The sequence below is a fragment of the Dryas octopetala genome, chromosome 1 (assembly GCF_963921425.1).
Source record: "Dryas octopetala chromosome 1, drDryOcto1.1, whole genome shotgun sequence".
In the NCBI taxonomy this organism is placed as follows: domain Eukaryota; kingdom Viridiplantae; phylum Streptophyta; class Magnoliopsida; order Rosales; family Rosaceae; genus Dryas; species Dryas octopetala.
The window spans coordinates 28,000,674-28,013,164 of NC_141366.1; the positions used below are offsets into that span (position 1 = coordinate 28,000,674).

Consider the following 12,491-nt stretch of genomic DNA (forward strand, 5'->3'; position numbering starts at 1 on the left):
GAAGCATATTGGTTTTTTCACTTATTTTGTAATTTTTATTTTAGTAACTGGTGTTTTAATTTGTATTTTACATGATTGATTTTAACTTTAATGTGAGGTACATCTAGAAAGTGAATGAATAATTTTTTAACACATTAAATATCTTGTTTTAAGTGAAGGTTGAATCCACATGGCATAAAATGAATGGCGAAGGTTGAAATGTGAAAGCAAGTGGAAAATGTAGTTAGCATTTCTCCTGACGGAATTCTATATCGAAAAGTGAAGAGTCATCAATTGGTATATAACAAATTATTTTATGCATATTAATACTGAGGGTCTTTTGATAAAACCTCATACTCATTTGGTACCGTAGGTTGCTAATTAATTAGAAAAAATTTTGGTATGTGTGTGTGTGTGTCCATGAAAGTGCATGATGGAACTCATCAACTTGCTTCCACACAACATGAGTTCCCAATGAGTACAATATCTCCAACAATTTTTCATTTTTATATTTGTACATGCATTAGGGTTTAGCTAATGCATAAAAAAAAAAGAGGCCCAACTTATACATTAGCACCAACCTAGATCTTTAAAAAGAGGCTCATCCATGCTTGTTTGTGGCTTCTTAAGCAAAAAAGAATAAGAAGAGAAAAAAAAAAAAAAACTTTCAATCATTCTCAAAAGCAATACTCACATTGTTTGTTTTATTGGTATTGCTAGCATATGTAAGGTCCTTTTAAGTCACAAATGGGCATGTGCATTTAACGTGCAGGGGACCTATCAATGGCCCAACATTTTTTCATTGCACATGGATGAGATAAGAAGCCAAGCGCACGAAGTCCCCACATTTTGTTGACATTTTACCCTTGGAAAATTGTAATTATGTGCGGAAACATCGAGGTTAAATTAAGAAAATTATAACAATAAATCCATTAATAAAAGGTTAAGAAAAGAGTACGTGGTATTTGTACTCATTTGTATGATAGGGTTTGTGTAAGATATTGGTAGTCCATATGATATAAATAATATTATTTTTATTAATTTTTTAACACGCGCTAGCATAAGTGAATTGACTTTGCCACTGTGCATGATAATTACTACAGTGCGTTTAAAAAAGTGTGTGGAGAAAATCGAGAGTAAATTATATGAAATCTTGTTTATTTTATCTTATTATTTTCTTAAACAGTTTTATCTTTTAAAAAAATATATATAGGTGGAGTCTAGTAGTGTGGATTTATAACTAATTAACTATATAAACATGATAATAATTAATAATGTGATTCATATATTGTAGAATTGAAACCTAATAAGATGAGGCATGACATACTAAACCCTCGGGTACATAGTAGGGTTCTCATCCCCAGTGGGTGGGTAGCAATGAACGATAAATAAATAAATAATGGAAATTAATGAACCTTCATTATATCATCTGAGGGAATAAAACAAGTTAGGTTAGTTTTGATCTTCATCATCAACTTATGCGAGCCATGTGCCTCAAATGTTGTCATTTACAGAAAAGCAGAAAAGTCTCTTTCGTAATTATATTATTTGTCCTGAAAGTTGAAATCACCGTATTGAAATTGCACAATCAATTGTAGCAAGTACGTGTACTGCAACTGCTTATAAATACCACCACCTTCCTCCATATATAACTACTCCACACAACTCTCTCAGTCTCTGATCTCTCTCACTCTCTTTGATTGTCTTTTTCCATGTTTCAAGACAAAGGAATGGCTCGCAAACTAAGCATTTTCATGTTATGTGTGGCTTTGGTGCTTGTTTTCCTAGCACCAATTCAGGTACGTAATTGAGAATTAATATCGGCAGAAATCTCTCTCTCTCTCTCTCTCTCTCTCTCTCTCTCTCTCTCTCTCTCTCTCTCTCTCTCTCTCTCTCTCTCTCTCTCTCTCTCTCTCTCTCTCTCTCTCTCTCTTCTCTCTCATATTTTTAGTCATTGGATTTTAATTGTAGGCCTCTACTATAGAAGGAACATCAGCTTTTCCACAACGCCGTCAAGGGAGTAATCAACAACCGGTGAGACTCATCATTTCTCAATTAATTTAAATCTGTTCTAGCTTTATCATCAGTCCAGACTCCAGAGTATGTTGAAGCTTAAATCTATTCTAGCTTTATTGTTCTGTATGTTGAAGCTTAATTTCCATGGTTAACACTTCTTATCCTTTATGGTAATATTAATTGCAGTATGGTACGACACAAGGCAACCTTCGTCCTCAAGGTGTGTTATATATATGTTGAGAGTATATATATATAACTTTTATACTCTCGATCAACATACATGCATAAGATTTGAGACTTTTATCACACACACACACATATATATATATATAAGATTTTGAGTTTCTGTATTTATTGACAATTAGATTTTGAGTTTAGTGATTTAACTTTTATAGTAAATTATCTGCTAGTACCAAACCATTAAGAAACTTGGTGTAAAAGACCTTAACTTAAAAAGTTGGGGTAAAAGACGATTTTTGGATTTTTTTTACATATGCAATTGTTGTATTTTAACAGATGCACTGATTTCGTAAATACACTTGTTGTATTTTTACAGAAGTACTGATTTCCAATATGCCCTTTTGTAATTTTATAGATACACTGAATTTTTTGCGCAAATGCACTTATTTCACAGATGTACTTGTTGTATTTTTACAAATGTATTGGGTTTTTTTTGTTTTTTTTATTTTTTTTTCAGATGTACTGATTTTTGTTTACAGATGCACTGAGTTGACCCTTATTTGAATTTTGGTCTTTAGCTCAACTTACTTGGCCGGTTGTCTTTTAGACCAACAATTTTAGTTGTTGAACCCTACAATCTAACAAATCCTAACTTTTATATAGTATTAGATAATTCTCACTTGTCAAGATGAACACCCACATGTGTTTACGTTATTCAATATAATTGATTCTATATTCAGCTAAGTCAGACATATGTGAGGGAGCATGTTAATTGCATTAGACTATAAATTCCATGGGAGTATTTGAAGCCTTGCACCACACCTCAATGAGAAAAACTTACCTATAACAGGGATATATATGAGCTGACTAGACTCTCAAGAAATAAATTGTGTCTTGAAATTGGAGAAATTGTTATGTGATGAAGTATAAAAACATAGATATCATCATATTATTGATTGAGATACCAAATGAGCCATATCTCTGTTGGAGAAAAGTTTCTCTTCACCTCAATATATGATATTTAGGTTTCTTAATTTCCCAATTGTCAATTAATTTAAGATTGGATATTAGGTTATATATATATATATATATCCAATTAAGAAAGTATTATATGGCCTAGCTAACTAAGCTACACAAGGCCAAATCCCATAGAAAAAAGATGAGAGCAACTATTCATATCCCTAGCTATTCAGGCTGCGACTAACACAGAAATTAATAATTTTGTGTACTCAGAGTGCGGACCAAAGTGCACTACTCGATGCTCAGCGACTGCTTACAAGAAGCCGTGTATGTTCTTCTGCCAGAAGTGTTGTGCCAAGTGCTTGTGTGTGCCTCCTGGCACATATGGGAACAAGCAAGTTTGCCCTTGCTACAATAACTGGAAGACCAAGAGAGGAGGACCAAAATGTCCCTAAATCTTTAATCAATCCCAACTTCGATCCAGCTGCATTAATATTCTTTTTCTTATTTCTCATGCTACATAAAAATTTATATTGTTCCTCATTAAAAGAAAAATTATATTGTACTTAGTCAAGCTTTCTTAATATGCAATGGCCTTGGACCCTAATATGATACTTCTCCACCTTAAAGAAGGTCAAGGTTTGGGGTTCAACTTATGTAGTTATGTGATCAAGATTGTTTTATCATTTGGCAATATGCAATTTTATGCATGTCTAGCTATCTGCTACGTGTATCAATCTAGAACCAATTATAACTGAGAAAACATTTATTATCATTAATACAATTTAGCGGAATCACAAATTCAAACTTGTATCGATCAATAATGTGATGTTTTGGAAAATTTCTCAAATTTATTTTGGAGATACTAAAATTTTTGGGAGATAACAAAATTTTTTATAGTTTTTCTAGAATTTTTCCAAAATTATTTTATGGAACATTAGGAAATTATCTCTTTGGTTTTAGATTTACAGAATGACGTACGGAAATCATATGATCAAAGTGGGACAATGGTTAAAGAGAACCCATTGCCACAAACCCAAAAGTAATTCAACTTCTTGAATCGAGGTTCTAGAGAGACATTATGATTTTTCAAAGTTGGACGAGAATAAATGAGTATTTGATATTTCCAAAATTAAATAGAAATAATCAAAGTGAAAATTTGAATTACATAGATCAAAAGTGTCATTTGGCCTTTGACAAATGGTTGGTTAAAATAGGATAACTCCCCAGATGAATGAGTCAATAAGATGCGAGTGTTGACTACACTAAAGTGAAAAAATCATTCAATTTTGGGGCATATCATATGGGAGAGCAAGGAGTGAAATTTCAAAAATTTCGGCAAAATTTCAAAAATTTCATCGAAATTTTCGTTTTTTGGGGTCCCGAAATTTTATACCATATCCGTTAATTTTTGTTAACTTTTCGGCGAAATTTCGGCCAAAATTTCGAAGCAGGCTCACGTTTATTTTTGTAAACTGTCAACGAAATTTGGCTAAATTTTGACGAAATTTGGCGAAATTTCGTTGAAATTTGGCTACTATACACTCAGATCTGCATCTGCCCAGCCCTATTTCCTTCCATTTTCATCTTTCAGATCTCTCTCTATCTCTCTCTCTGTCTTCTCCCCCTACGCAACACCTTTCTTTCTCTCTTTTCTTGTTCTCTGTCATCTCTTTCTCTCTGGCTTCTCCCCCTGCAACAGAACTGGCGCGCACCCAGTTGCCTCCGGCCTTCGGCGTGACCCCCTGCCTCCTCCCCCATCGTGGCCTTCGGCGTGACCCCCTACATCCTCCCCCATCGTGACCCCCTTGCCCTGCAAGCTAGGCTGCAAGTCTGCAACCAAATAGTCAAATACAGATAACCCTTATACTTCTCCACTTGTTAGTAGCAGTACTTGCATAGTTGCGTGAACTAATATATTCTAAAATCAAAATATCTAATATGACTTTTTAACTTTGCATATTGGATATTTGTGGTTCACAGTTCACAGTTCACGCATCTAAAATCTAATATATTCTTAAAAACAAAATATCTAATATGACTTTTTTAACTTTGCATATTGGATATTTTCCAAATATATAAAAAAATCATTTCTTCTGAAAATTGATTTTTTTTTTTTTTATCTAGCTGGAATTATGGCCGACTTGATTTATTTTTGGTTTTTTTTCACACATTTTTAATTTTTAATTATGTTTTAGAAAGTGTAAGCCTTTTAACAATTTAACATAAACGCTTTAATAATCTACACAATTGTTGGTATCAATATCCATTTGACTTGATGTTGGTACAATGGTATATGCCTTTTACAAATGTACACAATTCACAACTGTACAACCATGTTCATAATTTTTAAAATAATTTAAAAAATATAAAAATTCTACTTACTGCTTTACTGGTACTCCACCGAAAACACAAACAACATGCACCACTTAAATGAGGTCTTGAGTGTCACTTTATACAACAAAGTGATCAGTCAATCTAAGAACACACTTTTAATTGTTTGATTGTTTCAATTTTTTTTTTTTTTTGTCAAGAATTGTTTATACAATTATACTTATTAATTATATACCTCTTTATATTCTATTCTAATGTCAATAACTCAGTACTTAGTTATATATGGCTATATATATAATATATGTGTAAGTGTGTAACAAACTAACAATTACCAATGATACATGATATACTCATATACATCATACATGCAGTGAGTATATGAATCAAAATTAAGTGTATGAGTGTATCCATGTTATAAATTATAATATTTTGGTATCGGCTTTTATTTTGCATATAAAACTTTGGAGACTGAGTGGTACTGCTATTATGGCCCATATGAGGTGTTATTTATATAATTATTAATTAGTGACTTAATTTTTTAACAATATTTACTTCCAGCGCGCATTATATTCATCTTATATCACATGAAACTTACTATATAATTTGATTTCTTCAATGTTTTTTATCAATATAGTAAATAATATGTTAAATAAGTATATAGTCAAGTTTCATTCAAAATTTCCGTATTTTGATAATAATTTCCGTCATTTTTGTCTAATTTTGTCGAAATCGAAATTTCCGCGAAAATTTCCATCGAAATTTCTATCGAAAATTTCCTCGAAACCAAAATTTTACTCCTTGCATATGGCCATTCAGCCTTCTTAATCTTGTCCCCTCTACTTTTTCATCTTTTGTCATTTTGCATTTCTTTTTGTTTTTATAATGTGAAATTATTGCACACTTTCATCAAATCTTTTTCAATTAAGTGACATCCTCCTTGCATTATTGATGCAACATGTCTAATTGAGCTTCAAGAGGCCTATCATCTCTTAATTATGTGCTTCCGCAAAATACCCATACAGACACGTAAGTTTACTTTGCCCAAAAATAATCAAAGCTAAAATATCTTCAGTTTTTCTTGACTAGTTAAGTAGAGCGTGCCTAAAAAATCTTGATTCGGAGGAAATTCGAGAGTTTTGAAAGGATATTAAAAAAAAAAAAATTCTCTTATAAACATGTAAAAATATTAAACATAAAAAGTAAGCAAATAATTTATTTGATTGCAAAACACTTAATAAAACGTTAGAATCCAACAACTTATATATATATATACACACACACTACTTCAATGTTTGAATTTTTTTAAAAGCTCAAAAATAAAAATAGTCTGATAGGTCAGTTCACTTTAATAAAAACGATCGCTTGGTACTAAATTCAAACTTATGTCACTTTCCTTTCGTATTTACAATATTGTTGTTGTTGTTGTTGGACAATGACTATGCTCACCGTGCTGTAACAATCCGACCCAAATTTCACTAGAAATTTAAAATTTTATTTGTTGTGGACTTAAGAAGGACAAATGAAAATTAAGTTGTGGAACTCAGAAAAAAGTTATTCTAAATCAATTTGGAGACAAATATGAATGTTTGGAGATTACTAGAAATTTATTTGAGGTTGTAATGATTTATGATGATTTAATTGAAGTCATTAAGGTTTTATTGAAATTTTTGAGATTTATTTGGAAGTATCTAAATTAAAGTGAATAAAGTTTATGAACTCAAAGTTTAATTTCGAGCTGTTAGAAAAAAAAAAAAATAGTACAAGACGAGTGAAGCCCATGGGAGTTTACGGAACATTTTTCGGACTTCAGATCCATAGTTGGTAAATTATTTAAGAACATGGACGTTATGCCCTCAAGAGAAAAGTTGGGTTTCTAATGGGAATTAATTGAGAGGTATCTTTTAAAATTATGAAATTAACATGGTTAAATTGAGTTTGAACGTACGAACGCGTAGGCGAAAACGGATCTTAAATCGGAGTAAGCCATTTTAAGCTACACACGTGGCTACAAAACTTGGGACAAAGGAAATGCCTTACTATAAAGGGAGCTCACAAGGACACTTCAAGGCATCATCCCCTCTCCAATACACACAACCCCAAAAACTCACAACAATGTGAATCTCCCAGCAAGCTTTTGCTCTCAATTTGGTCTAGTGGCATTTTGTTTCTCAAAGCTCTCTTTATTTTCATTTGCATAGTCTTGTAAGCCCTTTTTTAATTTTATTTCTTTATGCTTATACAATTTCCTTGTATTTTGAGTTTTTTCAAGAACACCATCTTGTTCTTTGAATTTATTTTAAGGTTAATTTCCATTAAGCTCTCTTTTAAATTCATGTTGCTCTTTATATACATTTTTTGTTTTTCATGTGCAAAGTCATAGTCAATCTAGGCAAGAAAAGAACATAGATATGTTTTTTCCATTCATTTCCTAGCGTATAATAGTTTTTAGAAATTAGATCTTTAATTTGGCGCATTACATTTTTTTTTAATTTTGTATTAAATATTTTTTTTTTAATCGACTATTCCAAGCCTATTAATGGCACGCCCGCATCCACGCCCGCCAAATGTTGGAAACATCGTCATCACACGCGGCAAAACGTGTTTTGATTAGACGCTCGGCCCACCACGTAACTCAGGATTTTTGTGTTGAAACAATAAGCTTATTTATATTAAGGGTGTAGAAACTGTGGAGGTTTATAAAAGAGTTTCTTCTACAAAACAAAAGTGAGGGACTGACAAAGCACATATACCTTTACTTTTACCATGGAAATAAGAGTCTGCTGCCTTTTTAAAAAGTGGTATATATTATCCATCATCCCGTGAATGTAGTTTGTAAGTTTGCATATTTGTCTTCTTGTTATATTTCCACCAATGTGTCTTTCGACTCTTTCCTTTTGACCCATTTTTTAATTTCCTACTGTGTAATGGCTATTATCTTTTATTTCCTTTTGACCCCATGTGTAATTGCATATTATCTTTCATTCCCATTACAGCATTACTAATGGGAATGACTAGCTAAGTAATTTAACTATTTAAGTATTCCTGGCAAACGAATAATAATAATTTAAGGGTTAATTGGATATTAACCCGTCAAACTCTTATTTTAAATTCTCTAGCTAACCCATTGACTTTTTAGTTCATAAATGAGGTCTAATTTCAAAAATTACAGCCATGATTAAAACACACCTTAATCCATTTTATAATTACAAAGTCTGCCATTGTCATTAATAAGAATAAATTAAATTAAATTCATAAATTGATTTTCTTAATTAAATGTAATCAATCTATTCATAATTAATTTCAATCAACATAGGAAAAACATTTTGTATGTACATAAAATTCTTGTAGGTATATAAAATAACATGAAAAAAAAAAAGTAAGTGCATAAAATTAACAACCTACAAAAATAGTAAGTGCACAATACAAACACGAAAAAAACTAATAAGTGCACAAAATAAACACGTAAAAAACCAGTAGGTGCACAAAATAAACACACACAAAAGTCAGTAGGTAGACAAAATAAATACGATTAACCCCAAAAAAAAAAAGACAAAATAAATACGAAAAAAAAAAACTAGTAGGTGCACATAATAAACTTAGTAGGTGCACAACATAAAATGTTCAAAGTTGAAACACGCAACAATTATATCATTTCAATAAAAAAAACCTATAATATTTTTAATTAATGGAGATAAATAGCATTAACTACTCATAATATTATATTAATAGGGAAAATGGTATCTTAAGGAAACCACAAACTTTTAGTTTTAAATTAAGGAAAGTTGCTTATGTGGATACTAGTCAAAGGGCTAAACCTCCCAAAATAAATTATCGTGGGTTACACTTAAGAAAAAATCTATTATAGATGGTTTATCCTAATTTACTATTTAAGTAAATCTAAACAGTTTATTTTCATCTATACAAAACATATTATAACATATCCTTCAAAATTGTAAATATTTATTTTATTAATAACATTGTAGTTCACAAGTTTGGCAGTTGGTGGGCAGCCTAGTTGGAAGGGTCATCGAATTTGCTTCTCCCTCCCCTGAATAAAAAAAAAAAAAACATTGTAGTTCACAGTCACTTTAATTTCACTTGTTAGATCAGATCTTTATTCATGCATATGATGGATGGATGATAAGGTAGCCATACGAAAAGTTGGATCCCAAATTTTTTTTTTTTTTTGGTTACAAGGGAGGAATTCAAACTCTAACCTTTAGAAGTAAAGTTGGAATCCAAATATGACCACATAAATTATTTCTTCAAAATTTAATTTCAGAAGTTGGTCATACTTATCACTTATGTGAGCAACCTTTAATTTCGTGTCTTATATGCTTATATCAAATTCAAAAGGTTAAAGAATAAAGAAAGAAAATGTAGCTATATCATATCCTAATATCAAGTTGGAGTAGTCTTGTCACTTTTGCCTCAGAATTCAATATATAAGCACACACTCCCTTTCATTTCATTTCTCACCTTTTCACTTAATTATCGATCTATTCTTAGAGTTCACAAGAATGGACTACTTTCTTCACAATTCCCTTTGCTCCTTTTTCTATGTAAGTGTTCATAAGAAATTTTTGGCTGGGAGTGTTAATTTGTGTAGGAATATATGATCCACTGCTTGGTTTCTTTTTTATTTATTTTCACTTGATTTTTAATTATACTCGTGCATTATAAAATTTAAGAGTGTGCGATTTCCAAGCAATCCTCCAAGTAAAACCTAAGTATTCTTAAATTTTGTGGCAGGTGGCATTAGTACTAGTGGTGGGAAGCTATGCTTCTAATAATGGTGTATCCTGGGGGTCTTACTGGCAGTCAGCTTTGCCAAACACTCCAATGTCCAAAGCTGTACAGCAACTTTTGCACCCGGGTTAGTATGTCTTTTAAATACAAACCCCTTTCTACATTCATCAGAGTTTGCAGCTTGTTAATTAAGGAATTAATTTATATATACCACACAAGCTTGAGCTTGGTAGTTTAATATATATATATATATAGGCTCCTTCTATTGAGGTATACCTCAACTTATTTAAGTTGAGGTATACCCTATTAGGGTACACGAGTCGTTTTGTGTCGATCCAAACCATTCATTTTTTACATCTCCATTGATAGATCATCTTTGCAAAAAATTAGCCAAATATATGAGGCATAGTGTATTATTTCTAGCTTAGTATATTATACATATATATATATAGATATATTAATGCAGGCTAGGCTCATAGTCATTGAAGTTCTTAATGGTAAATTTCGGCTATGGTATATGACAAGCAATAGATCAGATTTCATGTGTGTGTATGTGAATCAAATATATACCTGTAGCTAGAAATAAATCTCGAGGGAAAATATTCCATTTCATGCTGTAAGTAACTAAAATCATGAGGAACTGTACTGGCTGTACTGGCGGTTCTTCAATGATCGATCTCAATAATCTATACATATGCTAGAAAGGGGTTTATATCAGATTTCTAGCATGCATCTGTACTTTTGATAGAACCCATTAGACAACTTTAAAAAATCACTACTGCTCTCACAAAATTCTGATACGACAGTATCTTATTTATTCAATTCTAAACTTAGTCTAAATCTTAAATATCTCAACTAAGTAAAATACTGACCATGTGTACCGATACATCTTTTGTTGATTCTATCATTATTGTTCTGAAAATTGATGAAACTAGTAAAACAACCTCTCTACACAAAGAATTAACCCAATAAAGAAGTCTTGCTTCTTACTTAACAAGCTTAATTTTCTACAATATATGATTTATATGTAAACCTCTTCAAATGATTATTGTTTGTTGCTGATACAGAGAACTCGATAGAAGGCAAAAGCACATACACTGGGGTCATCAACAAGGATGCTAGAAATCCAATAGATGTCAGGATCACCTATGCCAAGGCAGCCTCGGGAAAAATCCAAGTTGAGCCAAGCGTTACTACTTTCTTCTTAGAGAAGGATCTGCATTGGGGCAAAAAAATGACATTGCACTTCCCTAAAACCACCAACAAGGCCAATCTTTTGCCTCGTCAAGTTGCAAACTCCATACCCTTTTCAAGCCTCAAGATACCGGAAATCCTCAACCGCTTTGCAGTGAAACCCGAATCCCCGGAAGCAGAAATAATGAAACAAACAATCAAAGACTGCGAGGAACCAAGCAACAAAGGGGAAGACAAGTTGTGTGCAACATCCTTAGAATCGTTGATAGATTTCAGCGTTTCGAAGCTTGGGAAACACGTTGAGGTGTATACAACAAAGGTGGAAAAGGAAAACAAGCAGGAATATAGGATTGAAAGGGGAGTGCAGAGGATTGGAGACAGGTCTGTGGTGTGTCACAAGCAGAATTATGTGTATGCTGTGTTTTACTGTCATGAACTCCATTCCACAAGGGCTTACAAGGTTCCTTTGGTCGGTGTTGATGGAGCAAAAGCTGAGGCAGTGGCTGTTTGCCACACTGATACAAGAAATTGGAACAATAAGCATTTTGCTTTCCAAGTCCTCAAAATAAAGCCTGGGACCGCCCCTATATGCCACTTCCTGTCTAGTGGCAGCCTTGTCTGGGTTCCAAAATAGGAAAATGTAGAAAGGGGTTAAGACCATGTTGATCACAAATATATAGTTTGTGTCAAACAACATAAATCAGTGTATTATATATATGTATTATTTATGTGTGTTAACGTTTGATGTAGCTAAGCTTGGATAGTGTGTAATATGTAGAATAAAATTTCGACCATGTGTTAACGTTTGTTATCGGACCGTGTTGCCATCCAAAGGCATTTCGGTCTTTTTACGTGATTACACGGTGAGTGAAACTTATCGTATTGTAATATAAAGTACCGTTAGTGAATTGTCTGTTTTGTGTGTTTGTTGTTATATATTAGAAAAGGCTAAGTGTAGGATTTTGATCATGAGAATGAATTGACGATGATTTGAGGCTAAGGGATTAATTGGGAATTATAGAGATGCCCTGAGAATAATTGCTGATTTAGATGAGAAATGTCTATTATCGAGGTTATTG

At 32.3% G+C, this 12,491-nt stretch overlaps 2 protein-coding genes across 2 annotated transcripts; both read left to right on the top strand.

The window, feature by feature from the left end:
- Window positions 1–1,620: 1,620 nt before the first annotated feature.
- Window positions 1,621–3,851, top strand: LOC147299509 (protein GAST1-like). The gene is made up of 4 exons (XM_086228721.1): window positions 1,621–1,778; window positions 1,951–2,013; window positions 2,182–2,215; window positions 3,409–3,851. The coding sequence occupies exons 1-4, from the start codon at window positions 1,692–1,694 to the stop codon at window positions 3,588–3,590; spliced, it is 366 nt and encodes a 121-aa protein (XP_086084847.1). The 5' UTR covers window positions 1,621–1,691; the 3' UTR covers window positions 3,591–3,851.
- A 6,115-nt stretch (window positions 3,852–9,966) lies between these two features.
- LOC147299510 (BURP domain-containing protein 6-like) lies at window positions 9,967–12,157 on the top strand. Its single transcript, XM_086246524.1, has 3 exons — window positions 9,967–10,031; window positions 10,222–10,345; window positions 11,286–12,157. The coding sequence occupies exons 1-3, from the start codon at window positions 9,990–9,992 to the stop codon at window positions 12,044–12,046; spliced, it is 927 nt and encodes a 308-aa protein (XP_086102650.1). The 5' UTR covers window positions 9,967–9,989; the 3' UTR covers window positions 12,047–12,157.
- Window positions 12,158–12,491: the final 334 nt, after the last annotated feature.

Excerpts from the sequence above, each read along its gene's own strand:
- LOC147299509 (XM_086228721.1), top strand. The coding sequence starts at position 1,692 with ATGTTTCAAGACAAAGGAATGGCTCGCAAACTAAGCATTTTCATGTTA. Across the intron at positions 2,014-2,181 it reads AAGGGAGTAATCAACAACCG|TATGGTACGACACAAGGCAA; the intron begins GTGAGACTCATC and ends TATTAATTGCAG. Across the intron at positions 2,216-3,408 it reads AGGCAACCTTCGTCCTCAAG|AGTGCGGACCAAAGTGCACT; the intron begins GTGTGTTATATA and ends TTGTGTACTCAG.
- LOC147299510 (XM_086246524.1), top strand. The coding sequence starts at position 9,990 with ATGGACTACTTTCTTCACAATTCCCTTTGCTCCTTTTTCTAT. Across the intron at positions 10,032-10,221 it reads CCCTTTGCTCCTTTTTCTAT|GTGGCATTAGTACTAGTGGT; the intron begins GTAAGTGTTCAT and ends ATTTTGTGGCAG. Across the intron at positions 10,346-11,285 it reads ACAGCAACTTTTGCACCCGG|AGAACTCGATAGAAGGCAAA; the intron begins GTTAGTATGTCT and ends TTGCTGATACAG.